This window comes from Coregonus clupeaformis, chromosome 13, assembly GCF_020615455.1.
Source record: "Coregonus clupeaformis isolate EN_2021a chromosome 13, ASM2061545v1, whole genome shotgun sequence".
In the NCBI taxonomy this organism is placed as follows: domain Eukaryota; kingdom Metazoa; phylum Chordata; class Actinopteri; order Salmoniformes; family Salmonidae; genus Coregonus; species Coregonus clupeaformis.
The window spans coordinates 56,410,908-56,436,216 of record NC_059204.1 but is presented as its reverse complement, the minus strand read 5'-3'; the positions used below and the strand labels follow the sequence as shown (position 1 = coordinate 56,436,216).

The following is a 25,309-nucleotide window of genomic DNA, read 5'->3' as shown; positions in this document are numbered from 1 at the left end:
TTCCTCCGAGTAACACAACTAGATCTGTTGACTGGAAAATGGTTATATCCCCAGAGATAAGAGTCATATGTTTCAAAAACAAATCTGTGATGCTGATTTGACACAGGGATTTTAAAGACTTTAGTGTGATGGTAAATTAGTGTTTTCACCATCACTAGAAATAGCGATTCAGACAGGCAGTAATGGAGCTGAATGTTCCCTTTCTGCCTCAGCTCAAAGAAATGGGCCCTAAATGCTTTATTTCATTTCATCCTAATTGGTAGGAGGAATAAGTCAAACATTCTGCACCCTCTTTCCCTCGTTATCATCCTTTCAATGAAGTCTGGGTTACAATTGATTTCCCAATTTCACTGTCTGAATCTAAAAATATTCCACTAAAAAGTTCTAGGGATCCATAATATTTGAGCAAGTCATGTCTACAGTCGTGGTCAAAAGTTTTGAGAATGACACAAGTATTGGTCTTCACAAAGTTTGCTGTTTCAGTGTTATGAGATATTTTTGTCAGATGTTACTATGGTATACTGAAGTATAATTACATCGCCATTTTAGTCATTTATCAGACGCTCTTATCCAGATTTGTTTTCCATTTGTTTACAAGCATTCCATAAGTGTCAAAGGCTTTTATTGACAATTACATTTAGTTTATGCATAGAGTCAATATTTGCAGTGTTGACCCTTCTTTTTCAAGACCTCTGCAACCCGCCCTGGCATGCTGTCAATTCACTTCTGGGCCACATCCTGACTGATGGCAGCCCATTCTTGCATTATCAATGCTTGGAGTTTGTCAGAATTTGTGGGTTTTTGTTTGTCCACCCGCCTCTTGAGGATCGACCACAAGTTCTCAATGGGATTAAGGTCTGGGGAGTTTCCTGGCCATGGACCCAAAATGTCGATGTTTTGTTCCCCGAGCCACTTAGTTATCACTTTTGCCTTATGGAAAGGTGCTCCATCATGCTGGAAAAGGCATTGGTCGTCACCAAACTGTTCTTGGATGGTTGGGAGAAGTTGCTCTCGGAGGATGTGTTGGTACCATTCTTTATTCATGGCTGTGTTCTTAGGCAAAATTGTGAGTGAGCCCACTCCCTTGGATGAGAAGCAATCCCACACATGAATGGTCTCAGGATGCTTTACTGTTGGCATGACACAGGACTGATGGTAGCGCTCACCTTGTCTTCTCCGGACAAGGTGTTTTACGGATGCCCCAAACAATCGGAAAGGGGATTCATCAGAGAAAATGACTTTACCCCAGTCCTCAGCAGTCCAATCCCTGTACCTTTTGCAGAATATCAGTCTGTCCCTGATGTTTTTCCTGGAGAGAAGTGGCTTCTTTGCTGCCCTTCTTGACACCAGGCCATCCTACAAAAATCTTCGCCTCACTGTGTGTGCAGATACACTCACACCTGCCTGCTGCCATTCCTGAGCAAGTTCTGCACTGGTGGTGCCCCGATCCCGCAGCTGAATCAACTTTAGGAGACGGTCCTGGCGCTTTCTTGGGCGCCCTGATGCCTTCTTCACAACAATTGAACCTCTCTCTTTGAAGTTCTTGATGATCCGATAAATGGTTGATTTAGGTGCAATCTTACTAGCAGCAATATCCTTGCCTGTGAAGCCCTTTTTGTGCAAAGCAATGATGATGGCACGTGTTTCCTTGCAGGTAACCATGGTTAACAGAGGAAGGGCAATGATTTCAAGCACCACCCTCCTTTTAAAGCTTCCAGTTTGTTATTCTAACTCAATCAGCATGACAGAGTGATCTCCAGCCTTGTCCTCGTCAACACTCTCACCTGTGTTAACGAGAGAATCACTGACATGATGGCAGCTGGTCCTTTTGTGGCAGGGCTGAAATGCAGTGGAAATGTTTTTGGGGGATTAAGTTCATTTTCATGGCAAAGAGGGACTTTGCAATTAATTGCAATTCATCTGATCACTCTTCATGACATTCTGGAGTATATGCAAATTGACATCATCAAAACTGAGGCAGCAGACTTTGTGAAAATTAGTATTTGTGTCATTCTCAAAACTTTTGACCATTTTCACATTTTGTTGGGTTACAGCCTGAATTTAAAATTGATTAAATGTATTTTTCTGTCATTTTCTTACACACAGTACCCCATAATGTCAAAGTGGAATGATGTTTTTTGAAATTTTTACAAATTAATTACAAATTAAAGGCTGAAATGTCTTCAGTCAATAAGTATTGAACCCCTTTGTTATGGCAAGCCTAAATAAGTTCAGAAGTAATACGTTGCATGGACTCACTCTGTGTGCAATAATAGTGTTTAACATTATTTTGGAATGATTACCTCATCTCTGTACCCCACACATACAATTATCTGTAAGGTCCCTCAGTCGAGCAGTAAATTTCAACCACAGATTCAACACAAAGACCAGGTTTTTCAATGCTTCGCAAAGAAGGGCACCTATTGGTAGATTGGTAAAAATCTAAATAAAGCTGACATTGTATATCCCTTTGAGCATTATTATTTAATTTTTTTTGCATGCTGAAGCTATTAATTACACTTTGCATGGTGTATCAATACACCCAGTCACAACAAAGATACAGGCATCCTTCCTAACTCAGTTGCCGGAGAGGAAGAAACCGCTCAGGGATTTCACCAAGAGGCCAATGGTGACTTTAAAAGAGTTACAGGGTTTATTGGCTGTGATTGGAGAAAACTGAGAATGGATCAACAACATTATAGTTACTCCACAATACTAACCTAATTGACAGAGTGAAACGCAGGAAGCCTGTACAGAAGAAAAATATGCCAAAACATGCATCCTGTTTGCAACAAGGCACTAAAGTAAAACTGCAAAAATTGTGGCAAATAAATGAACTTTATGCCCTGAATACAAAGCATTATGTTTGGGGCAATCCAAAACAACACATCACTGAGTACCACTCTTCATATTTTCAAGCATGGTGGTGGCTGCATCATGATATGGGTATGCTTGTCATCGGCAAGGACTAGGGAGTTTTTTAGGATAAAAAGACAAACGGAATAGAGCTAAGCACAGGAAAAATCATAGAGGAAAGCCTGGTTCAGTCTGCTTTCCAAATTCACCTTTCAGCAGGACAAATATACACTGGAGTTGCGTACCATGATGACATTGAATGTTCCTGAGTGGCCTAGTTAAAGTTTTGACTTAAATCGGCTTCAAAATCTATACCAAGACTTAAATGGCTGTCTAGCAATGATCAACAACCAACTTGACAGAGCTTGAAGAATTGTAAAAATAATCATGTGCAAATATTGTACAATCCAGGTATACAAAGCTCTTAGAGACTTACCCAGAAAGACTCACAGCTGTAATCACTCCCAAATGTGCTCCTACAAAGTATTGACTCAGGGATGTGAATACTTATGTAAATTAGATATTTCTGTATTTCATTTGCAATAGATTTGCAAAAATTTGTTTTCACTTTGTCATTATGGGGCATTGTGTGTAGATGGGTGAGAAAATAAATCTATTTAATACATTTTGAATTCAGGCTGTAACGCAACAAAATATTGAATAAGTCAAGGGGTATGAATACTTTCTGAAAGCACTGTATATCTTCCATTTATCATGACCTACAGTCTTATGGAAGAGTCATGAAACTCCCGTAGGGAGACAATAGGTCTGTTGTACTGTAACATTCCTCCCACACACAACATATGGTGAGGGGTATTGTGCTCACACTGTCCATTCTGTCTCTTCCTTACCCTGAGCCTGCGTTCGTAGGCCGTGTAGTTCCCTTTAGCCTGGTCTCTTCTCTGTCTCCACTCGATGACGCTGTGAGCATGCTCGCCCGGCAGGGTGATGTTACACTTGCCCACTGTGGGGTTGACCACGCCCGCCGAGATGTGGGGTTCCGTGTTCAGGGTCACCTCCATGCCGCTGGCGAACGTCACCCACAGAGAGCCGTCCGAACTCACACGGTATGTGTTTTGAGCATGCTCTGTGTGGGGACATGGGACAGAGTAACAGAGAGAGAGTGAGTGAGTGAGAGCGAGATTAATTTATGCAATATTACAACAGGGACAGCCAACTCATACTGCGACAGAAGACTGGTTCAACTGTAGGCACATACTCTATATGGCAGCAGTCAGGGGGAAAAGTATTATAATTACAGACTGACTGTTGAATATGCATATGGATTGCAGTAATACCACTGTGTTATCTCTTCAATAAAAGGCAGGATTAATGTTATCCACCGCTTTTATTGAAGAGATAACAGAATCGTATATTATTGCAGGTGCCATGTGACATTACATTGGTATCCCCTTGAGTCACTGTATTTCTACAAACCACACTTGTGTGTCTATGTGAGAACAGAGGTGTGACCGTGTGAAAGGAAATTATGTGACATGATTTAAACTCAGCTCTCAGCAGCTCTCTTACTTCTCTCTTCTTTGCTGTTTATAGGAAAGTGTTTACTTCCTCACCAACTCTTCACACCTTTGTCAGACCTGTCATCTAATTTTTATTTAAATGCTCTATAAAATAGCTGTTGGGCCGTCATTAAAATTGTTCACCTCGTAAAGACATGAATGTGAACAATGTGTTAAGGAGACCGAAATTACTTAGATATAGAGAGGAATGCATTTGCTTCATCATTGCTGGTGACATCCCTGACTTCACATGGCCTCTCCCCAGTGACAGCGCGGCATGATAATGAAAAAAACGAAGAGATGAGAAACTGATTGGAAACCTTACTACTACCTTGGCGTAATGTATAGATAGTGCTGGCAGCAGAGAAGTTTGTGGCTGTGATGAATTTCTCCCGATTAGAAGTGTCTGCTTCCACCCGCACTGATTTCTCCATATTGCCGTGGAAACTGCTGACCTCTCCCGTTGGCAAGGTGACATTGATGAGATGACCATCAGAATTATACCTGGTCAAGGACACACCCAGTCATATAACATCCTACCAATGTCTGAAGTGTGGGTCTTAAAATATTGTGACAAGCTTGTATAGTAAAATGGTAAATTTTTCAGTGGATTCCAGAATATTCCCATTTTGGAAGGAGCTGAGCGCCTTCCTGTAGTTTCCTAGTTTCACCACTGGGTGACAGTATAACAATGCTGCTGGAACAAAGGAGCCAATGAGGTATGACCTCCAACAGCAGTCACCGCAGGACACTGAGGACAATGTAAGAATGGAGTTTGAGTGGATTTAAGCTTTTTCACAGGGACACAATAAAGGGGAGGTTGTATTGCCGATCAAACTAAATTAAAGGGAGGAATATAAAGACGCAGTGAAAAGGATTCTTTGCCCCTGACATCCGAACACATTTTCAACCCAAAGCGCCCCTGAACAAATCCCTCAAAATGCCTACGCAAACATTTTATATAATCACACTATTCCCACTTCTCTTTCAGGCTTTGATTCACCAACAAAAAGAAGATAATTTCCGCAGGCCAGCCTGTGGAATTGCCCCAATTAGAGAAAAACATAATTTAGGAAATAATCTTCTATTAGAAAATCCATTTATATTTCCTTTTTTCTGACAATCTAATTTATATACCTTTCAAATTTCACACATTCCAAACTCTCTCTGAAAAACTGCAATACTGCAGCAAAATGTTACTGTATAATGGGAGTGTAGGTGGTGAAGCTCTTACAGCATCACATAGAGGCAGACAGGAACAAGACTACGGCTATGATATGAAGGGTGCTAATAGAGTATATTCTTAAGCATAATTGTCATTGACGTCAATAGACAGACAGGAAGGAGTGCTGCGGGATACTCACTCATAGACCGTTGTCCAGGCAATCTCATTGCTCATGGTTGCCAGGAGACCTGAGTTGCCATGGTAGCTGATCTGCGCTAGGTCATGCGCCAGGGCGGAGACTTTCTTTAGGACGCCCCCGTTGCTGATAGTGAGCCAATATACCTGACCCCCGGGCACCAGCAGCCAGAGGGGCACGCCGTTGGCATCACGGCGCACGTGGACCGCGGTGTCGTCGCTGGAGACCACGGCACTCACATCTCCCTCTCCTGAGTAGGTGAAGTTATAGATGTAGTCCCCGGTGACCAGGCTGCGGGTGTGGAGGTGGGTGCCGTTGACACTGAACAGATAGAGCTCCTGGTCCACCACAGAGGTGATCTCATACATGCTGTTCTGGTTGAGCTGGGGCCTGTTGGGGGACAGGGCCCTGATACGGATGTTCCCCAGGTCAGAGATGTACAGAGTCCCGTTAGGGGAAACAGCCAGGGAGGACGGAGCCTTCAGTTTGGCATCACGGGCATATCCACCATCGCCTGTGGGAACAGGACAATGAAGAGATTGAACACTCAACCAGCTAAGGTAGAATACATTGAAAAACTATTTATGTATTTATACTTTACTGAATAATAATGTGGTGTTTGACAAGTTGCGATGTCAAATAAAATTGATATGAATAATACAACATCGTAGACAAACTGAGGAGTGTTGACTGAAAGGAAAATAAACTTGCTGTTCATCCCAGCCCTCTAATGAGCCATTTCACACATTAAAGTGTGTTTGTTTTGTCAAGCTAGACTGATGCAACCATAAACATCATGCGGGCGGGTTACAATAGTTCCAAATCATTGCTTCAGAGCATGTCCATCCAGAGAGCCTCTCCGCAGGCCTCTGATAGACTGCTGAAGTTAGTCTGAGGCATGATGGCGTTCACAGCAGGGGACCCACCGGAGAAGCAGTCACAGTTGGGGTCGATCTTGCAGTCACACTCTGTGGGTGCCCCGGCCACCACAGAAATCTCCCCGTTCGTGGTGACCTGCTGGATGCGGTTGATCTTCCTCTCGTCCGTCTCGGCGATGTAGAGTGTGCCCTGGTGGGAAACTGCGATGGCCTTGGCTGCCTCCAGGGTGGAGTGGACGGCTGCCTTGCTGACCAGGTAGTGGTCGATCCCAGGGACCTGGCAGTGGATGGGCCGGCCCGCCACGATCCTCACCTGGCTACTCTCTGACACCTGGATCACTATGTTGTTGTCCAGAATGTACAGGGAGTTGTCCATGGGGTTGACAGCCAGGTAGGTGGGCCATTCTAGACGAACCTAGAGCAGGGAAAACACAGTTTAACAAGCGTAAATAGATGAGTGCCACAAAGTTTCTCCTGAAACATTTCCTTTACAGTTTTTCCACTGTCTTTGATTATCTAAATTGCATTATATTGTAATGAATATGCAATGTTATGTAAAACAAGTAGTAAGAATAGCACATACAGTGCTTTCAGAAAGTATTCACACACCTTTACTTTTTCCACATTTTGTTGTGTTACAAAGTGAGGTTAAAATTGATTTAATTGTCCATTTTTGTCAACGATCTACACAAAATACTCTGTAATGTCGACGTGGAAGAAAAATTCTAAAATTTGTAAAATATTTATAAAAATCTTGATTAGATAAGTATTCAACCCCCTGAGTCAATACATGTTAGAATCACCTTTGGCAGCGATTACAGCTGTGAGTTTTTCTGGGTCTCTAAGTCTCTAAGAGCTTTCCACACCTGGATTGTGCAACATTTGCCCATTATTCTTTCAAAATTCTTCAAACTGTCAAATTGGTTGTTGGTCATTGCTATACAACCATTTCCAGGTCTTGCCATAGACTTGTAAGCAGATTTAAGTCAAAACTGTAACTCGGCCACTCAGGAACATTCACTGTCTTCTTGGTAACCAACTCCAGTGTAGATTTGGCCTTGTGTTTTAGGTTATTGTCCTGCTGAAAGGTGAATTAATCTCCCAGTGTCTGGTGGAAAGCAGACTGAACCAGGTTTTCCTCTAGGATTTTGCCTGTGCTTAGCTCCATTCCTTTTCATTTTTATCCTGAAAAACTCCCCAGTCCTTAACGATTACAAGCATACCCATAACATGATACAGCCACCACTAGGCTTAAAAATATGGAGAGTGGTACTCAGTAATGTGTTGCATTGGATTTGCCACAAACATAACACTTTGAATTCAGGACAAAAAGTTCATTGCTTTGCCACATTTTTTACAGTATTACTTTAATGCCTTGTTGCAAACAGGATGCATGTTTTGGAATATTTTTATTTTATACAGGCTACCTTTGTTTCACTCTGTCAATTAGGTTAGTATTGCTGAGTAACTACAATGTTGTTAAGCCATCCTCAGTTAACTCCTATCACAGTCATTAAATTCTGCAACCTTTTTAAAGTCACCATTGGCCTCATTGTGAAATCCCTTAGCGGTTTCTTTCCTCTCCGGCAACTGAGTTAGGAAGGATGCTTGTATCTTTGTAGTGACTGGGTGTATTGATACACCATCCAAAGTGTAATTAATAATGTCACCATGCTCAAAGGGATATTCAATGTCTGCTTTTTTTTATTTTACCCATTTACCAATAGGTGCCCTTCTTTTCAAGGCATTGGAAAACATCCCTGGTCTTACGGATAATTGTATGTGTGGGGTACAGAGATGAGGTAGTCATTCAAAAATCATGTTAAACACTATTATTGCACACAGAGTGAGAATGTGACTTGTTATTTAGGCTTGCCATAACAAAGGGAATACTTATTTTTCATTTTTTAAATTATTTTGCAAACATTTCGAAAAGCATAATTCCACTTTGGCATTATGGGGTATTGTGTGTAGGCCAGTGACAATTTAATCCATTTAAAATTCAGGCTGTAACACAACAAAATGTGGAAAAAGTCTAGGGGTGTGAGCTCTTTCTGAAGGCACTGTACACTGTGTAGAATTCTTGGGCATAGTCTGTCAGTGTCATACATTCAGCAATGTCAAGTAGGCAATTTGAAAAAGAGGACATATTGTGAATGCCATATAATAGCATGTGACTATTGTATAATTGTACAAGTGGTAATGTAACTGTAAGGTCATTTTTGTACATGTGCTCACACTGTGTTCCCCTGAGACTCAGCTAAGGACACACATTTGAAATAAAAAGCTCCATGGTACAGTTCACTAAGTGTGAGTGGGATCCTTAAGGGTGCCGGACAGTCCTAATAAAGAAATGTGCCCATATAATCACCCCTGTGTTTAATCGGATCATGAAAAACCATTCTTCCACCAGAAATAATGGGTGGTAAGTGTTCCTGCAAAATAGAGGTGAATGATTCAGATTGGTGGAGGATAAAATTAGTTGCCATCTCACCTTCAAGCACTCTGAGATGATCTGATGAAAGGGGTTGTATAAATGCAAGTCAATTGTGCGTGAATGAAAGGAATCCGTTCAGGAATAATTAGACACTTCTCTACACTGGTAACAAAATATACTGACAGCATAGTATCCACGCATTCAAATTGGAGGTGAGTTTTCCCACTGCAGCCATCGTTTCAAAGCACATCTGTGTTGTGAGAGAAGCCTGGCAGCTCAGTGTCGAAAAACAGACCCCCTCCCCCCCAAAAAGAACGCTAATTGACATCATGCATTTTTCTCTCCTGCGTTTGAAAAAGCAAAATCAATGCAACCTGCTCCACTTAAAAACTGTGATATGCTTGCATTTTGTTTGCCTGAAAATCTGGAATGGTGTGATAGGCTCTGTCACATATAATATGCTATCACTGAACTTTTCCATTATTTAAATTAACTTTGTACCCACACAATGCTAATCTGTTTGCAGTGACTCAATACAACTCTCTCCTAACACTTATAAATAAAGTGCTTTATTATTCACTTGCAGGGGTCTCATTTGCTAGGGGATTGGAACCAGAGAGCTATACCTTATTGCACCGTAAAAGCCTGGAGTATTGGACTCCCTTTGTTTCTTAGATCTCTCCAGCCTTCTATTGTTTTCAGAATGGCTTGGGGGAGAAACACATTGCTCTTGAGATGAGACAGTGTTTCTCTTCCAGTGTGATTCAACAACTAAATAACTCTAATTTGCCTCCTGCACAGAAATCAGCTTTGGTCCAATCTGGGGACACAGTTTAAATTGTTTGTTGGGCTGTGCATGCTGAGAGGCCTTAGGCTTTACACACACAACAAATATGCATGGAGAATTCTGGAGAAAAGGGAATACCATTGCCAAACCTATATATAAACCACCACTACACATCATATTCAAAATGGCCAACACACTGCAATACTGGCCATTACTGTGATTAGAGGCCGTGGTCTGATAGTTTGGACATCTGATTGTATTACAGTAGAACATCAAGCTTTGCATGTGAGATACCCGAGGAGGAGGGAGAGAGTCAACTTGCAAATTAGCATCTTGAGGATGAAGTTGCTTGAAATCACTCCACTGCATAATACATCAGCATAAAAGGCCTCATTCAGAAAACCAACAAAAGGAATTGTCAGAAAATGAAAGACAGGAACGCAAAGCCTGAAACATGGACAGTAAAAAGAATATCTGTATGCAAGATATCCTCCGAATTTCAAGCATTTAATTTAATGCTTCGTTATGCTGCTTCTCAAATGTCAAATGTCTATGGGAATAATAGGGAGTGTCAATGACCGGCTTATTGTGATGCAAAATAGGGTTTCTTTCTCACAAACATACAGTATCCTCCTATATGAAGGTTTAATTGAGACGGTACAGTATGCAATGTCCCTGTTGCCTCTCTCTACAGCGTCACAATCTCAGCCTCAGAACATGCAAATGCTCTGGAGGAAACCCACACCCATTATGATCTAATATAGTTATGTCGCTTTTCATGAGCGTTTTAATGGGTTCATCAGCACGTGATCCAGCCCAGTGATGCGCATGGATAATCATTCTACAGGAGTAAATCTGGTCATAAGAGGAGAATTGCGCGCTTCTTATGTGATAAGCCCTTATGGGGGCACAGCAGTTAATTTCCCTGTTCCCTTTCAGAGCTGTGCAACCCACTCAGATGTGGGTCAATGTGCTGTGTTGCTGTGAAGAAGAGAGATAGAGAAAGAGTAGAGAGAGCGATAGAGAAAGAGTAGAGAGAGAGAGAGAGAAAGATTAAAGAGAGAAAGAGTAGAGAGAGAGATAGAGAAAGAGTAGAGAGAGAGAGAGAGAAAGAGTAGAGAGAGTGATAGAGAAAGAGTAGAGAGAGAGATAGAGAAAGATTAAAGAGAGAAAGAGTAGAGAGAGAGATAGAGAAAGAGTAGAGAGAGAGATAGAGAAAGAGTAGAGAGAGAGATAGAGAAAGATTAGAGAAAGAGTAGAGAGAGAGATAGAGAAAGGCAGAGAGAGAGTGGTACACTCTTAGAAAAGAAGGTGCTATCTAGAACCTAAAAGGGTTCTTTGGATGTCCCCATAGGAGAACCCTTTGAAGAACTTGTTTTGGTTCTAAGAAGAACCCTTTTGGTTCCAGGTAGAACCCTTTTCAGTTCCATGTAGAACCCTTTCCACAGAGGGTTCTACATGAAACCCAAAAGGGATTTACCTGGAAACAAAAAGGGTTCTCCTATGGGGACAGCTGAAGAATCCTTCTGGAACCCTTTTTCCTAAGAGTGTAGAGGGAGAGGGGTAGAGAGATAAAGAGAGAGAGTCTGTAGAGAGAGCGTGACTGTAGGGCATATCTCTGCAGTCCTCTCTGAAGGTTAGCCAGCCTCAGCATTTTTACAACTTTTGGTGAGAACTTTAATAAGGTGGTTTCCTATGGCAAGGTCCGGGGGGCTGAGAATAATTGCTCTCTGAGTCAGGGTGCATCCCGTGCCGGTCTGGGCCTCAGCTGCCCGTGAGAGCAGGGACAGAAGCAAGAATATAATTCACCATTGAGAGGGAGCATTCAGCCGCTGAGGCCAGTTAATCATGGCGGGAACGTCTCAAAGGAAATGTCCTCGATATCAGGCCTCTCCATTTTTATAGGTCAGATAGATATAAGATCTGTCTTTTTATTTTTTAAACCTCTTGGACGTTAAAGTCTAATTGCTGATCACTAATATCAGTTTTAATGCTTTGATGACTGATTGATGACTTAACTTTGTTACATGTGACTTATTGATGACTTAACTGTGTTAGTTATTGATGACTTAACTGTGTTACTTATAGATTACTTTACTATGTTACTTATTGATGACTTAACTGTGTTACTTATAGATGACTGCATATAGGTTCAAAGGGAATTGTTGCATGATAAGATCCTTGGAACTAAATGAGGATATACATCTTAGATAAGGGGTATGGAATAGCTTTTGAAATACCATTCTGTCTGTTAAGTCTACCAGTACTGCTCTATGGAAACGTTGGGCTTGGAAAACCTGACATTCCTAGCTGTGTGTGTGTGTGTGTGTGTGTGTGTGTGTGTGTGTGTGTGTGTGTGTGTGTGTGTGTGTGTGTGTATGGGCCGTCTAGCCATCTCACCTGTGAAATATCCATGCGGGCGTCACAGCTTAACGGCTGAGTGGACATCAAGCCGTTGGAACCAATGACAGTTGATATCATTCCTTTCCCATTGATCTTGCGAATCATGGTTCCATCAACAAAGTAGACGAATCCTTGCTTGTCCACTGCAATCCCTGTTGAAGGGAAAGGAGAGACAATTCATTACTGCACAGCTCAGTATCAAAGAAACACTTTGTTTGAATGTTGAGTTAGATGTCTAAACAAGGTTGTCATAGAGTAGATGTGATTATTATGACTATTATGAGCTTGAAATTACATTCATCAGACTTGGTCATTATGGAAGAGACCAGTCATGTGACACAGGCTGTTTATGACAATCATATAGGTATATTATTACTGAACTACCTTTAAAGGAAGATAATGAAATGCTGTATGTCATCTTAACACTCTCATTCATTCCTTATTGGACAATACACATATATTCTAGCCATATTAGACCAGGGTTTCCCAAACTCGGTCCTTGGTTTTTGCCCTAGCACTACACAGCTGATTCAAATAATCAAAGCTTGATGATTAGTTGCTTATTTGAATCAGCTGTGTAGTGCTAGGGCAAAAACCAAAACGTGCACCCAGGGGGGACCCAGGACTGAGTTTGGGAAACCCTACATTAGACAACATTAGAGTCTGAAGCATGTTTGTTCAAAAATAGTGTATTATGTACTAAAATCCTTCAAAGAGCAGCGAGACAAAGACTGTTTTGAATCAGAGCCCCCATTAAGGAGTACCAGATTGCAGCAGCAGTCTATTCGTTCTCTCATCACATTGTTGTGGTGAGCAGTCTGGCTCCATGGTTGAGTGAGGAGCATGCGACTACTTTTATCCCCGTCATCAGCCCCCTTCTCCCCACAGAGATGTGTGCTGCATGATAATATAGCCAATTCATTTAATGAAATGTCTGGGTATTATCTGATGAGATTTGCACTGCAAGTTGGGAGACTCTAGAGCTCATAACGCAATGCAGATTCCAGATCGCATGCTGCTGGCTGTCCCGTTTCTCCAACACTCTCCAATCCCAATGAATGAAGCAGCTTTAATCGTCTTAGAGGAGCTTACATCCTTAACACCAATTCTGACATTTCAGTTTGAAAAAGGTTCAAGGGAATGATTTGGCTAGTTGCAGCATGCATTGAGCACCATCCTCTTATTGTGTTCATTGAAAAAGATGACAAAATAGTCAACACAGCAACAGTGGATGAGAGACTACAGAGTCCCTTCTCTGCGAATGAAAATATGTGGTCCGAGTAAAATGTTAATAGATAGAAGTATACGCTTTTGAGCTTTCAAAGGGTGTTATGAATCTAACGTTTTTAACACACTGATCATTGACCAAAAAAAAGAACTTTGTTCTTTGCCATAACGACTGCCTGATATAAATATAGTACATATACTATGTAGGTTTTCAACTAAGACCGTCGACGTAGGCTTGGGAGCTGAGAAGAACAGCTGTGTGACATTCAACTGTGGAATTACACACCAGCATAATGTTTGTGCATTTCATGTGTATCAGGAACGCACAATTCTGAGGTACAGCGCAGTAAATGGATTGCCATGGCATGGAGAGGCCTTGGAAAGCCTATAGAATGGACTTCTTTACTTTGTCCGTGTGAACAATCAGACTACACAATTCTGCCAGCACACCGTTGCCTCGCTTTGTCCCCCCCCAGTTTTATCATTGGAATGTGATACAAAACGAAGCAACGGTGTGCTTTAGGACCATGCGGACGCTTCCGAGCAGTCGGGTAGGGTGTTTGCAGTGTTTATCTGACTGGATAAAAAATAAAATAATAATGTCCCCCCCACTTCTAAAACCAAATGTGCGCCCCTGCTTGTACCGCTCAAGGTCAGGTAGAGATATACTGTTTGAGGCTGAATGGCATCATGTTGGCTGCTTCTCTGGCACTAGCCTTGAACCTATTGGCTTTGTGTCCATGTCCACACAGTGATTATATCAGGGCTGGCCAGCCAACTCCTCTAGGAGCGCTGTCTGTCTGTCTGCTGCCAGTTATCTCTCACTCAGCCACTGGTCAGGGCCTGAGAAACCAGGAGAGTAGACTCACTCCTCTGACCAATCAATGATGAAACCAATCAATTAATAGTGATTTATTTCAACATAGTGTACATAAGATGATACTGAGATCCTACAGATACCGTGTGTGGTTAAGCTTTCCTGGAAAATCTTAATAATCTATTTGAGCAGTCTGAATGAACTCTGCACATGACAACATTATATCCTCGAATATGCAATGATTGGTAGGCTAATTTAGTTTAAGACAGAGATAATGCAAAATATATTTTTTACTGATTACCAGACATGTTCCCATGAATAATAGAACTCCAAATGCATAATTTGAAAAACAAAAACATACATTTCAACCGGAATACTCACACGTTCGAACAACATATCCTACCAACGGGACATTAAAAACTGTAATATCTTATGTTTCACGGAGTCGTGGCTGAACGACAACAATGATAACATTCAGCTAGCAGGCTATACGCTACATCGGCAGGACAGAACGGCCGACTCCGGTAAGACAAGGGGTGGCGGTCTGTGTATATTTGTAAACAACAGCTGGTGCACAAAATCAAATACTAAGGAAGTCTCGAGGTTTTGCTCGCCTGAGGTAGAGTATCTTATGATAAGCTGTAGACCACACTATTTACCAAGATAGCTGTAGACCACACTATTTACCTTTTCATAGCTGTCTATTTACCACCACAAACCAATGCTGGCATTAAGATTGCACTGAATGAGTTGTACAAGGCCATTAATCAACAGGAAAACGCTCATCCAGATGCAGCGCTCCTAGTGGCCGGGGACTTTAATGCAGGGAAACTTAAATCCGTTCTACCTAATTTCTACCAGCATGTTAAATGTGTAACCAGAGGGAAAAAAACTCTAGACCACCTTTACTCCACACACAGAGACGCATACAAAGCTCTCCCTCGCCCTCCATTTGACAAATCTGACCATAACTCTATCCTCCTGATTCCTGATTATAAGCAAAAACTAAAGCAGGAAGCACCAGTGACTCGGTTAATAAAAAAGTGGTCAGATGACGCAGATGCTAAGCTACAGGACTGTTTTGCTAGCACAGACTGGAACATGTTCCGGGATTCTTCAGACAGCATTGAGGAGTACACCACATCAGTCACTGGCTTCATCAATAAGTGCATCGATGATGTCGTCCCCACAGTGACCGTACGTACATACCCCAACCAGAAGCCATGGATTACAGGAAACATCCGCACTGAGCTAAAGGGTAGAGCTGCCGCTTTCAAGGAACGGGACTCTAACCCGGACGCTTATAAGAAATCCCGCTATGACCTCCGACGAACCATCAAACAGGCAAAGAGTCAATACAGGTCTAAGATTGAATCATACTACACTGGCTCTGACGCTCGTCGGATGTGGCAGGGCTTGAAAACTATTACAGACTACAAAGGGAAGCACAGCCGCGAGCTTCCCAGTGACACAAGCCTACCAGACGAGCTAAACCACTTCTATGCTCGCTTCGAGGCAAGCAACACTGAAGCATGCATGAGAGCACCAGCTGTTCCGGATGACTATGTGATCACGCTCTCCGTAGCCGATGTGAGTAAGACTTTTAAGCAGGTCAACATTCACAAGGCCGCAGGGCCAGACGGATTACCAGGACGTGTACTCCGAGCATGTGCTGACCAACTGGCAAGTGTCTTCACTGACATTTTCAACATGTCCCTGACTGAGTCTGTAATACCAACATGTTTCAAGCAGACCACCATAGTCCCCGTGCCCAAGGACTCTAAGATAACCTGCCTAAATGACTACCGACCCGTAGCACTGACGTCTGTAGCCATGAAGTGCTTTGAAAGGCTGGTCATGGCTCACATCAACAGCATTATCCCAGAAACCCTAGACCCACTCCAATTTGCATACCGCCCCAACAGATCCACAGATGATGCAATCTCTATCGCACTCCACACTGCCCTTTCCCACCTGGACAAGAGGAACACCTACGTGAGAATGCTATTCATTGACTACAGCTCAGCATTCAACACCATAGTGCCCTCTAAGCTCATCACTAAGCTAAGGATCCTGGGACTAAACACCTCCCTCTGCAACTGGATCCTGGACTTCCTGACGGGCCGCCCCCAGGTGGTAAGGGTAGGTAACAACACATCTGCCACACTGATCCTCAACACGGGGGCCCCTCAGGGGTGCGTGCTCAGTCCCCTCCTGTACTCTCTGTTCACCCATGACTGCATGGCCAGGCACGACTCCAACACCATCATTAAGTTTGCCGACGACACAACAGTGGTAGGCCTGATCACCGACAACGATGAGACAGCCTATAGGGAGGAGGTCAGAGATCTGGCCGTGTGGTGCCAGGACAACAACCTCTCCCTCAACGTGACCAAGACAAAGGAGATGATTGTGGACTACAGGAAAAAAAATAGGACTGAGCACGCCCCCATTCTCATCGACGGGGCTGTAGTGGAACAGGTTGAGAGCTTCAAGTTCCTTGGTGTCCACATCACCAACGAACTATCATGGTCCAAACACACCCCCCACCCCATCCTTTTTACGCTGCTGCTACTCTGTTAAGTATTTATGCATAGTCACTTTAACTCTACCCACATGTACATATTACCTCAACTACCTCAACTAGCCGGTGCCCCCGCACATTGACTCTGCAACGGTACCCCCCTGTATATATAGCCTCCCTACTGTCACTTTATTTTACTTCTGCTCTTTTTTTCTCAACACTTTTTTTTGTTGTTGTTTTATTCTTACTTTTTTGTTTAAAATAAATGCACTGTTGGTTAAGGGCTGTAAGTAAGCATTTCACTGTAATGTCTGCACCTGTTGTATTCGGCGCATGTGACCAATAAAATTTGATTAGATTAGATTTGATTTGATTTGAACATCGGTGTCAATACTGCTTGTTTACAGACATACCTCATCATTGAGCTTAATTGCATGAAATATCACCCTCATCATTTAGTTAATTATGCATGATGTGGGATGATAATTGTTCCCCTCATACGCTTCAGAGTGTTCCAGAGTGTTCTAAATAATAGAGATAGTACTGAATTAGAGAGCAGAATCCCCCATGGTAAACAAAACACTCATAAATTAATAAGATAAAAAACATGTTTCAACTTATTAGTTTGGTCTAATTAAAATTCCAAAATACAAAACAGCTCACTGTAAATATCTGTGACCTTGGGAATGAAGCTGTTAATACGCTGGGCAACATGTTTACTTCTTGGATCTGAGGATTAGTTCCAGTGTTACAGGCAGGAACGCTGGGTTGAAGCAAATCGAATCACTTCTTTTAATTTGAGTGATGCTGTTGATGGAATTATTGACCACTACTACCTCAGACTGAGGTCTTCTCCAGTTTCCACATATTGAGAGAAACGTGAGGATTGCACTACTCTGAGGATTTTTACTGTGTCCAATATTTCAAGCTCGCCTATACTGTAGTAGGCCTAATGTATGTAGTAGTAGTTGTTAAGTTTATAATACAGTCAAAATTAAATACATTCAAAACATAATTTGAAATGCAAATCTACATTTTCTATGGTAGTTATATGATACCTATGTGTATGAGAGGTCTAAAAGTAGCACTAAATAGATTAATCATCCAGAGATGATTGATTAAGCGCTCTGTAAATTAATCATGTCTAGGTTACCTCATTGAATCTCCCGACCCCCAAACATTGGCCTGATGAGGTACAGTCACTGCTGAACGAGCGAGACCAAATAATTGATGGCACAGACAAAATAATGCTACTTCAGATGCCAGTAGTCCAAAGCTATTACCCTGGGTATCATGTAAAATTTCACAGCACAAGCTTAGGTGGATGCCCTGGGGAAAAGGTGGGAAATTAGATGATAAATTGACCAGTCACCAGGTCTGACCCAGCGTTAATACCTTGTCCAATGTATTTAATAAAATAAAGAAGGGAAAACATTAATTTTGAGGAGAATCTCTTGACCATGATCCATCCCTGGTCCCTGCCACTGGGGCGAAGAGCAGCCTATCCAGGGCAGCCTGGGCAGTGCTGGGTGGGGGAAGCTGCAGTGTGCCTGCTTGGGATGACTGGGTGCCTGGTGCCGCTCCCTGGCTTCCACAGCCAGTTGCTCCACATCAGAGAGACTGATCTGTGGGTTCTGCCTGAGTGTACGTGTGTTCACAGATGACTGCTCTTGCCACTTTCACGCACGCCTCCTCATTAAAGAGGCACTGGCATCCTCCATGCCGTCTCACTGATAACACAGAGTGTACACGGTCTATGAAATGATTGCCAGTCAGCTCTTGTTCTCTCTGGATTGATTCCTGCACCACACGGGAGGTCGATAATTGGCCATGTATGTTTGAGCTGAGAACTGCCACAAACGTGGCTGAAAATGGTTGAGATTTTCTTTGAAACACTGCCACATTGAAACTAAACCACAGCATCTGTATATCTGGTATAGCAAGCGCCCACCTTTGTTATTGAAAAATATTGAAATCCAGTGTGGCTTTCAAAGTGTGGGTACAAAGAGGGTTTGGATTTTTTGGGGGGCTGAATAAGGCCGGGGGATAAAGTGAGGGGTGTTCTGAGATTGGGAGGGGTGATACTGTACATTGGTACAGTATATCACCTGAAACACTACTACTACCACTACTGTTATTGTACCATGCAAAACAGAGGGTGTATTATTTATACTAATTTGTTTACAGTACATTGTGGCCCACTTGAGGCAACGTGTTGGCAGATACTCGATGGAACCTAGTGGTTGACCTACTTCTGGGAGACCTTTTTATGGTTAATCAAAAAGCAAACGCTTCAACATCTAAGTACTCTCTCCTACTTTGTCGTGAAAATACTTAATCAATGCACAATGTGTTGCTTTTATTTTTTGTAATCGATTCGTCACCATATTTCCAGTCAATATGAATCCACTGAAAGTTTGATCAACCACATTATAGGTACTGCTTGATATACTGTTAAAATCAGATACATTTCTAGCTGACATTACAGATCCTCTACACTGCATCTAGCCGACATTACAGTAAGTAAACAAACCAGTAGACCTGGGATTTCAACAATTATCTTTAACATGGTGAAATCCTCCTGTAACAGTCAGTTAAAAGCAATTATAAACCGGGTAGTTTGGGTCCTGGATGCTGATTGGCTGAAACAGCAATTAAGCCACGTGTACATGTAAGGGATTATCAACAAGGGGCTATGTGTTCTATAGAAAAATTATGAACGATGTGGAAGGTGTGTTCCACTACGCGCTAGCAGTGGAACTAACCTTCCACGGTCGTTGCATTATTTTCCAGAGAACGCATAGAGCCCCGAGTTCATTATCACTTTTATACCAAAGCTATAATTTAACACATTTGCCACTAGACATGTGTTCATTTGCCTGTAGAACAGGTGTTCAACATCCACTGAAGTAGCAAGTTTACTAGATAGCTACAGTAGATGCCTTGTTAGCCAAACAAACAGACTTGCTAGTTTGTTATTATGACAATCGAATTCAACAATGCCAAATGTTTTCAATTTGACTTTTTTTTTTTTAAACAGGTCAAACATAGTACATGTAAGAATTAACTTCATTCAATTATACCATGCATTATAGGGAAATAATGCACACTCTAGAATGCCCTTCAAGCCAATAAGGCACCTTGGGGGTTTGTGGTACATGGCCAATATACCACACCCCCTCGGGCCTTATTGCTTAATGATATAACAAATACATCTCTGGATATGATGGTATTTGGTGTTGTGTGCTACAACTTTTTGTGGTAAGAATTTAGAGTGAGAAAACAACAACCCTCAGATTTCCATGGGGTGAGGACTATTGACTGCTCTTAGGTCAGGTTTGTATTGATTGAATATATTTGTGTGCCACATTTTGTTGGGGCAAGACTTTCTAAAAGCACATTTTTGTTCTGAGTAGACTATTATGAAGCATGTGGACCTGGTGTCAGGTTATCAGACATTTGAATCAGTCTGCCAATGCTCTTATCTTTCCTTAAAAGCATATTTTCATCCTTAAGAGCCCTAGTCGGTGAAATTTCAAGCTGTGAAATTGTTGGAATAATCCACTTATTTTGCCTTCTTCTTACTAAGATGCATCAAGCGACAGCTTGCTTACCTAGACTTGGTATCATTGGATATGCATTATCTAATGGATAGACTTGAACTGTTTAAGAAGTAGCCTTAAAGTGCTACTTATCTATGTTCAAGTTCCAACCACACAATCAGCCGCTACCTCATCCTCATTCAGTCTGTTGGCTTCCTGTCTGTGAATCTCAGTTGGCTTGCACTTTAATATGTACCACTAATCAACACCCTCAGAACTTTTAACCCATGTTTAAAATTACACCTAACTGTTGCTGTTCATGCCCTCTGGGTTTTGTCCAAAAACAACTTCCTTCCTTTCACACCTGGGCTCAGTCTGGTTCCTTTAGAAACAATCAATTGATAAAAGTTGCTTCACGGTCACAAAGTTTTTAAAACCCTGAAGGAAGATTTTAGCTTTTAGATGTAATGGAACGTGCACATATAAACAACATTTCAATCTCCTTCCTTCAACCACAAGACCACCAGGCCCATACATATTACTAATCAGACCTGGGTTCAAATACTATTTAGGGTATTTCAATTACTTTCAAAGACATTTGGAAGTAGGAATTGTTATATTTTTTAATTGAAATGACAAGTAGTTGAATATTGGAATGTATTTGATAATACACTTGGAAAGTATTTGAAAATACTCCCAAATACACTGACTCAAATACACTCCTATGCATTTAACCCAGGTATTTGAAAATAGTATTTTAAATAAGTAGTTCAAAATACTTTCAAATAGTAGGCTATTTATAGGAATTTATTTTAAAATACTTTAAAATACTTCCAATAGAAGTAGTTGATTCAGGCCACATTATTTGAAAATACTCAAATACACAGAAAATATGTATGTATTTGAACCCAGGTCTGTTACTAATACATGCATAAAGAAATAACATAAACCCATATACTAATTAGAAAACAAAAGTCACTGTGTGTTACAAACTGAAGCATGAAGGGAGAGAAAATGAAAAGGCATCTATCTGCCTACATTATCCTGTCAATCAGAAAGGCTGACAAGCTGATAAAGGAAGACTCACAATCTGTGTGACAGTGACAGAGCATGAGCTAAAGACCCGCCAACACACCTAATTGATTCACTGCTGGATTTAGCAAAAAGTGCGCCAATGTCATCTTTCATAATCAAGCTTCTACCTCAGGCTGTCTTAAGGAGCTAAAAAAAACTTTCCCTTCACAAGTGCTGGGCTAAAGGTCATGGTTACCTTAAAGCATTGTTCCAAATAATAATAATATAGCCCTATTGTGTGAAGTGCTCTGGTAAAGTGTGTTTAATATATCAAAATGTGAACAGGTAGCATCCTTTCCTCTGTATGAAAGATCTAACAGCATCTAGTCCTAGTCACAACAACCCTGCCAACCATCACCACCAAAATAATACAAATGACTAATCACAAAATCCACATATGAATACAGTGTATTTCTATACAACTCATACATATACTGAACAGATTCAGGCCAAGTGGAACATTAGCTGGTACAGTACATAGTCGCTTGCAGGTGGAACAATGTAGTATTTGCAGTTACCGTAACAACATGGGAATCAATCCACCAGGGGAAATTGATTGATCTCAATTTCACTGTTGTTATGAGCGAAAGACTAGCTAATCCATCTCTGTCTGGGGTGTCACCATGTCTGGGGTGTCACCATGTCTGGGGTGTCACCATGTCTGGGGTGTCACCATGTCTGTCTGGGGTGTCACCATGTCTGGGGTGTCACCATGTCTGGGGTGTCACCATGTCTGGGGTGTCACCATGTCTGGGGTGTCACCATGTCTGGGGTGTCACCATGTCTGGGGTGTCACCATGTCTGTGCTGTCTATCGGCCTCACATTACTATATTAAAACAAACCCTTACTGTATGACATCATGCAATAATGTGGCGTAGTCTGTAGAACACCTCTTTCTCAGACAAAGAATAATCTGGTGCTAACCTATTACTACTTTTGTTTTTACACATTGCAATTGACTTCACAGTTTCCCTGATTTGATCATGCCCGTACAAATTGTTTTCACTGATTTAATCACACCATTACATCTTGTCCTCAAAGCTGGATCAATAAAACAAGACCCCTATGAATATGACATATTAGGGATTGTTCAACCAAAAAAAAACAACCCAACACAATTTGCTAAGTGCAATCCTGTCTGTTAATAGTATAGCAAGCCTAGTTAAGAGCACAGTTGGCATAAAAACGCATAATCCAAAGCCTTTCTCTTAGTGTCCTATTTATGCAACACAACAGAATGCAGCAGGAACCACAAAATGAGGATAAATCCAAGCCTGGCTGAGGTGACAGTGATGAACAGTTGTTGTGGTTTCATGGTTCAGGGAGCTATTTTAATTAATAGTTCTAATGTTTTATGTGCTGCTGGGGTGACTTCAAAAACCGTGGGACTGAGGAGAGTGTCAATACAACATCAATATCAATGAAGGCCCAAACAGTAGTGCACGTATGGACTGCAGCTGCTTCACAATGACTGCATCTGTATCTGTGACAGCCAGTAATCCTCATTATTCCTGAAGGTTAATGCTATGCCGTGGAGTACTGCAGCCTCTCCATCCTCTTGCCTTCCTTTGCAGATCTGTCAGCCACACTTAAATCCTGTTAGCAATACACTATCCTGCTCCCTCCCGGCCTGGGCTCCCTGATTTAGGAACAGTTTCATCACTAGTCATGGTTTTACAGTAACATCTTTATTTTGATTTGGCTGCCATCTTTACTTCTGACTGGGGTGGGTGGATCAACTGGCTGCATGGGACCGTGTCACATGTTGCTGCAGCAGCACTATAAAGTCCTGTGAAGGGGAGAGTCAGTTATTGGGACTGTGTGTGAAGGACTGATGCAACGACTGTGTGTTATCACCTGATAAAGGCATTACTCTGGCGCCATGGGATCCCTGGTATTGTGTGTTAAGAGGAGCAGCGAAATTCATTTCCATTGCTGCCATAGTGTGCTGTGTGGTCTAACTAAGCTGCTCCCAACCCATTCGATAAGGCTGGAGGGGATGCTGTGGGAGACGGGAGGGGGAGAGAGGAGGGGTGGGCAGATAGCTGGAATTAATAGCATCTCAGCTCTGGATCCAGAACATCATGCCCGGGCTGAAGCCAGTCTAAATGATGTGCCCACATTGCTCTGACCCTAATTTGGCTCCTACACATATTAGCTATAGAGAGGAGACAGGAATTTCAACCCTGGCAAAAAGGAGAGACACTCTGTTTGAACTTCAAAGCCGCTGCTGTTTGAGAACAGAAAATGAATGGGATCATCATTGGTGGACAAAGCCTCACCTTCAACCAATTTCAAGGATTTTCTATTGACAACACAGAAGCACATTTAACCTCTGCTAATAATACCTGTCAATACTCAGACCCTGAATCATAATACATCTCAGGTTCAGGAAAGGGGCTGGTCTCTGCATACACACTTAGACAAAAAGGCTCCCGAGTGGCGCAGCGGTCTAAGGCACTGCATCTCAGTGCTTGAGGCGTCACTACAGACCCCCTGGTTCGATTTCCAGGCTGTATCACAACCGGCCGTGATTGGGAGTCCCATAGGGCGGCGCACAATTGGCCCAGTGTCGTCCGGGTTTGGCCGGTGTAGGCCGTCCTTGTAAATAAAAATGTGTTCTTAACTGACTTGCCTAGTTAAATAAAGGTTAAATAAAAAGAACCTAAAAGGGTTCTTCAGCTGTCTGCATAGGAGAACACTTTTAAGAACCCTTTTTGGTTCCAGGTAGAACCCTTTTAGTTCAACGTAGAGCCGTTTTGGGTTCCATGTAGATCCCTTTCCACAGAGGGTTCTACCTGGAACCAAAAAGGGTTTTACCTGGAACCAAAAAGGGTTATCCTATGGGGACAGCCGAATAACCCTTTTGAAAGTATGTCCTTTTAAGGTAGCCCTTTACTATTTTGAGGATTATAGACTAATTGCCATATTAAGGTAGTGATAATGCTGTACCTCTGGGGTTGTTGAGGGAGGCATCGATGGCTTTGCCCCCGTCTCCACAGTGGCCCTGGTCGAAAGGGGTGCACTGGTCCCCCGTCCCTGCCACCACCTCCATGTTCTTGGCCAGGTCCTTGGGCTCTGTGAGGGTCCTGAGTCTGTAGACCCTCCTGCTGCTAGTGTCGGACAAGTAGAGGGCCTCCCTTACTGGGTCCATGGCCAAGTAGTACTTATGGGCTGGGCTGGAGCTGAAAAGAAAAGACCCTGTCACTTAGGTCTACAGTACAAAAAACATAAACCATGTACTATTTGTATATATCAGGAATGGGCAACTGGCGGCCCGTGGTCCCCCTTTTGCAGGCCTGTGGACCAATAAAAAAAGAAATAATAATACAAATAAAATATATATTTTTTGGGGGGGGAACACAGTTGGGGTCGCAAATTACTGATGAGAGTTAGAATAATAGACTACACAAGGTGCAATTTCGAAATGTGGTTGGTCTAGCGGCCAGCTATCTAAACTTGTAGTAAGCAATGGTCAAAATACCGACCAGGGTGGGGCCCATTGATCATCAGTTATCATATAAAAACTGCAGACATTTTCCTCCACCCTATGGCAACATTTTAAGAATTGGGTACGCAGACCCACGAGCCACTGCGGCCCCTCATGATGATTTCTCTTTTTTTGCGGCCCCCACCCCCATCAATGTTGCCCATCCCTGGTATATATGAAATACACATTTACTGATCGATCCCCAGAGAGCTGGCTTTTATCACTAAACACCAGTTCCGTTTCCTTCAACAGTCTTTCATCTTAAATGGTTGCTCAAAAGGAACCACGTCATCAATTCCGTCATTAACATATCACTGACGTGAAACAAACATCTGCCAACCACAGACAAACTCAATCTTTTCACTTGAAGATATGATAAAAATCCATACAGC

General features: G+C 42.2%; 1 protein-coding gene across 1 annotated transcript in view; it reads right to left on the bottom strand.

Moving 5' to 3' along the window:
• Positions 1-25,309, bottom strand: part of LOC121579948 (teneurin-1) — a 218,412-nt gene that overhangs the window by 10,307 nt on the left and 182,796 nt on the right. Inside the window, exons 21-26 of the mRNA XM_041894959.2 lie at positions 24,380-24,612; positions 12,240-12,394; positions 6,664-7,030; positions 5,741-6,251; positions 4,708-4,880; positions 3,708-3,943 (exon numbers count right to left, since the gene is read on the bottom strand). Of these exons, the coding sequence (XP_041750893.1) occupies positions 3,708-3,943; positions 4,708-4,880; positions 5,741-6,251; positions 6,664-7,030; positions 12,240-12,394; positions 24,380-24,612 (1,675 nt within the window). The remainder of the gene's footprint in view (positions 1-3,707; positions 3,944-4,707; positions 4,881-5,740; positions 6,252-6,663; positions 7,031-12,239; positions 12,395-24,379; positions 24,613-25,309) is intronic.